This window comes from Vollenhovia emeryi, unplaced genomic scaffold (assembly GCF_000949405.1).
Source record: "Vollenhovia emeryi isolate VEMERY1.0 unplaced genomic scaffold, V.emery_V1.0 DF939572.1, whole genome shotgun sequence".
Classification (NCBI taxonomy): domain Eukaryota; kingdom Metazoa; phylum Arthropoda; class Insecta; order Hymenoptera; family Formicidae; genus Vollenhovia; species Vollenhovia emeryi.
In genome coordinates, this window is record NW_011966794.1 from 293 (window position 1) to 3,990 (window position 3,698).

General features: G+C 38.9%; 1 protein-coding gene across 1 annotated transcript; it reads left to right on the top strand.

The window, feature by feature from the left end:
* The first annotated feature begins 375 nt into the window (after positions 1-375).
* Positions 376-3,388, top strand: LOC105557195. The gene is made up of 2 exons (XM_012004376.1): positions 376-2,681; positions 3,039-3,388. The coding sequence occupies exon 1, from the start codon at positions 928-930 to the stop codon at positions 2,677-2,679; it is 1,752 nt and encodes a 583-aa protein (XP_011859766.1). The 5' UTR covers positions 376-927; the 3' UTR covers positions 2,680-2,681; positions 3,039-3,388.
* Positions 3,389-3,698: the final 310 nt, after the last annotated feature.

Consider the following 3,698-nt stretch of genomic DNA (forward strand, 5'->3'; position numbering starts at 1 on the left):
TCGCGTAATTGATAAAAACGTCTAGTCGAATGAACGCACAAGGAGCGAAAGGCCGGACCCGGCAGGATGCAAAATGCTTTATTTGTTTATATATCTCCTAGGACACAGTAGCGAGAGGTTGAGTCACGTCGCTCGTCACTCAAAATGCCTGCCGGGTCCGGCCTTTCGCTCCTTGTGCGTTCATTCGACTAGACGTTTTTATCAATTACGCAATAACTATTGCTAATTTTGCACAACGGTACATGACTCTTCTTCTCAGTTTAACCCAATCTACCGTCATTTTTAGATTGGCTACAAACGAGTCTGATACCCTGTATATTACATAAACATACATATATTTTAGTTTGAATAAATAATAAAATATTTCACATTTAACATTCTGTATTTATTTCATTCTTTTTAAATTTAATTCGTTCTTTTCTTATAATGTAAGAATGTATAATAGCAAGACTGCCTAAACACACACACCACTATTTTACGACTTTTAGCAGATTGATAATTTGCTAAAAATCGTAGAATAGTGATATGACACCTTCTTTTCTCACCATTTACCACCGGAATCTCACTTGATGTTTCCATTTTCCGCCGTTTAGGACCTGGGGGCGCGTTTCATGTCCATTAGACAGCAAAGCATTGTAAGGATAGGAAAAGTGGGGGTAACTAGCAGTCCATGATTATATAGTCAAAGGTCGAGCCGCTGCGAGCGGTCGGTCGCGCGGTTCGACCGGTGGCGGGACTGGCTTCGACCCGCAAGGGTCGCTCGGCACATGCAACACAGCTGTCTTATTGTGTCCTTTTATATGTGTTCTTTGTTCGTTTGTCCTCAAGGCAAAGCCGTTATTTTGGGTTTTGAGAGCGTCAGTCAGTATTCTGCAGGCAACATAGAAGCACGTATCGTTACGTACAAATTATAATTTCGCATCGAAAATGGAACAGAAAGAACCAGAGGCCCAAGCTTATCTGGATAAAAAGGGGACGAAGTTTAGAAGGAGTCGATCAACTAGTATAAAACGAAGAAATCGTCCGCTCAATCGATTCGAAATGGAGCAGGAAAAGGCCAGTACTAGCCAGTCAGCAAAGAAATTGAAGACTGGCCAAGACATCGATGTAACAGTTTGTGCGAATTTTGGGTATCGGATTTTGAACTTTGCCACCGTTTTTTCGGCAATTAGTAACGTCGTAAAGTGTAAGAAATGCAACGGTGATGTGGAGTTTATGGAATCGAGCATTCGTGGACTCGGTTTCAAATTAGTGATTTCGTGTAACTCCTGCGAACCAACCAGTGTCGACTCTAGTCCTCTCATCAACAACAAAGCATATGATATAAACAAACGAATTGTATTCGCATTCCGATTGTTGGGAATTGGTCTGAGAGGAATAGAAAAATTTTGTGGGATCATGGATTTACCGAAAATGATATACCATTCGTTTTATGATACTGTCATTGAGAATATTTGCACTGCTGCAGAAAGTGTATGCAACGTGTCCATGGAAAATGCTGTAAAGGAGGAACAAAAATTAACAACAGAAATGGGAAAAGGCCCAGGTTTGACTGTTTCTGGTGACGGAACTTGGCGCAAACGAGGCTTTTCTTCGCATTACGGCGTATCGACGATTATTGGGCATTACTCAGGCAAAGTGATTGATTTAATAATTAAATCTTCTTACTGCAAAGCTTGTGAGTATTGGAGTAAAACTTTGGGTACAGTTGAATACGAGTTATGGAAAGAAAATCACGAAGAAGAATGTTCCAACAATCATGAAGGATCATCTGGAAAAATGGAAGTCGATAGCATAATAGAAATGTTTTCAAGGTCGATACAAAAGTATAATGTCTGTTACACAAATTACATCGGAGATGGAGATTCAAAAACATATAAAGCAATTGTTGATGCAAATCCATACGAAGAAAAAGTGATCAAAAAAGAATGTATTGGCCATGTGCAGAAAAGAATGGGCACACGACTTCGTAACGTGAAGAAAGCGAACAAAGGTCTTGGTGGAAGAGGAAATCTAACAGATAAGCTAATCAACGAGCTGACAGTGTATTATGGTCTTGCTATTCGAAGGTCTTCTCATTCCAAAGACGAAATGAAGAAAGCCATTTGGGCAACATTCAAGCACAAGATATCGACCAACGAAGAGCCACAGCATGATTATTGTCCTCCCGGAGAAGACTCGTGGTGCTCTTGGCAAAAATCAAAAGCGATCGGCACTTTGGATGAATATCAGCACAAGATTCCTCTACCTCTAATCGTTCAAGATGCCATTAGACCAATTTATGAGGATCTCAGTTCAGATGAATTGTTAAAGCGGTGTGAAGGAGGCTTTACGCAGAATAGTAACGAGAGCCCCAACTCCGTTATTTGGTCAATGGCTCCAAAAACAAATTCAAATGGTGCGGAGATCGTCAAAATTGCCAGTTATGTTGCTGCCAGCACTTTCAACGATGGCTATAAAAGCATTCTGTTGATAATGAATGTGCTGCAACTAAAAATCGGGGATCGCTGCTACGGATTATGCACGGAAATCGACAAGCAGCGTTGCGATACCGCGGAAATCCGAGCTCAGAAAAGCACAAAAGAGGCTCGCCAAGCTCGTAGATCGTCTCAAAGACAGGCCCAAGATGCTCATACAGCTGCTGAGGGAACATTATATGGGCCAGGAATCGCTGATTGAAGGTAAGCGAAACAAAAATCGCACCGTCACCCGAATAACCGAACACTTACTTTCTTATGCGTTTATCTCGAAACTACATTTTTCGACATGGCTGCAAGTAGATCTCGGAAACTACTGATCCGATTGACATGAAATTTGGACACAATACTCTTAGATACATTATCTACAACGTAGCGTACCATTTTTGCGATAAGTTAATTAATTATTTTTTTATTAATTTTTTTCTCGTCAAATTTCTGTGAAAAACACGGTTTTTTTTCTTTGACTCATCGCTATTTCCCTATTAATAGAAAAAAATCCGTACGCTACATGTAGCCATACTATTCACGAATAAGTAAATTTTTTGTTTTTGTTTTCAGACTCGCCATAACTGAGATATACCTGTAGCCAACTACGCGCGTGTTGGCGGAGGACCTCCACGGCAACAGTTGCAGCGCCGCCATTTTGAAACATTTTTGGCTAAAATTTATAATTTACAACATTCTTAAAACCCTAAACTACAATGTGGCCAAGAATAAATAAGTTTCGTTTAATACTTTTGAGTTTGCAGATTTTTTAAAAATAAGCCAATTTTTCGAACGGTCAGGGTGGCCAGACCCCTTAACATAAATTTTATTTCATCAAAATATTACAACGTATGCATTAGCCATCTTACCTGCCTTGTAGAGAAGAGATTGCCATAGTATTACGGGACATTTGGCCATACATATTATGTATATAGTATAAAAGATGCACCTAATATATTGTAAATAATAAAGAAAACATAATTTCACATATTTAGTTAGAAATATATTTAATTATACATTATATAATATAATTATGATTATAAATACACAATTCTGATATACATATACAGGGTGTACTATAACCACCGGATATCCTTTCAATCATAAATTCTTTAGAAAATTTCAAGACGAAAGTTATAATAGAAAAACGTCGGGGCTATAAGAGGTTTTAAATAATAAGCGATTATATTTCACAAATAACAGGCCGCTCAGGTACGCGACATGACCATAGAC

Excerpts from the sequence above, each read along its gene's own strand:
- LOC105557195 (XM_012004376.1), top strand. The coding sequence starts at position 928 with ATGGAACAGAAAGAACCAGAGGCCCAAGCTTATCTGGATAAAAAGGGG.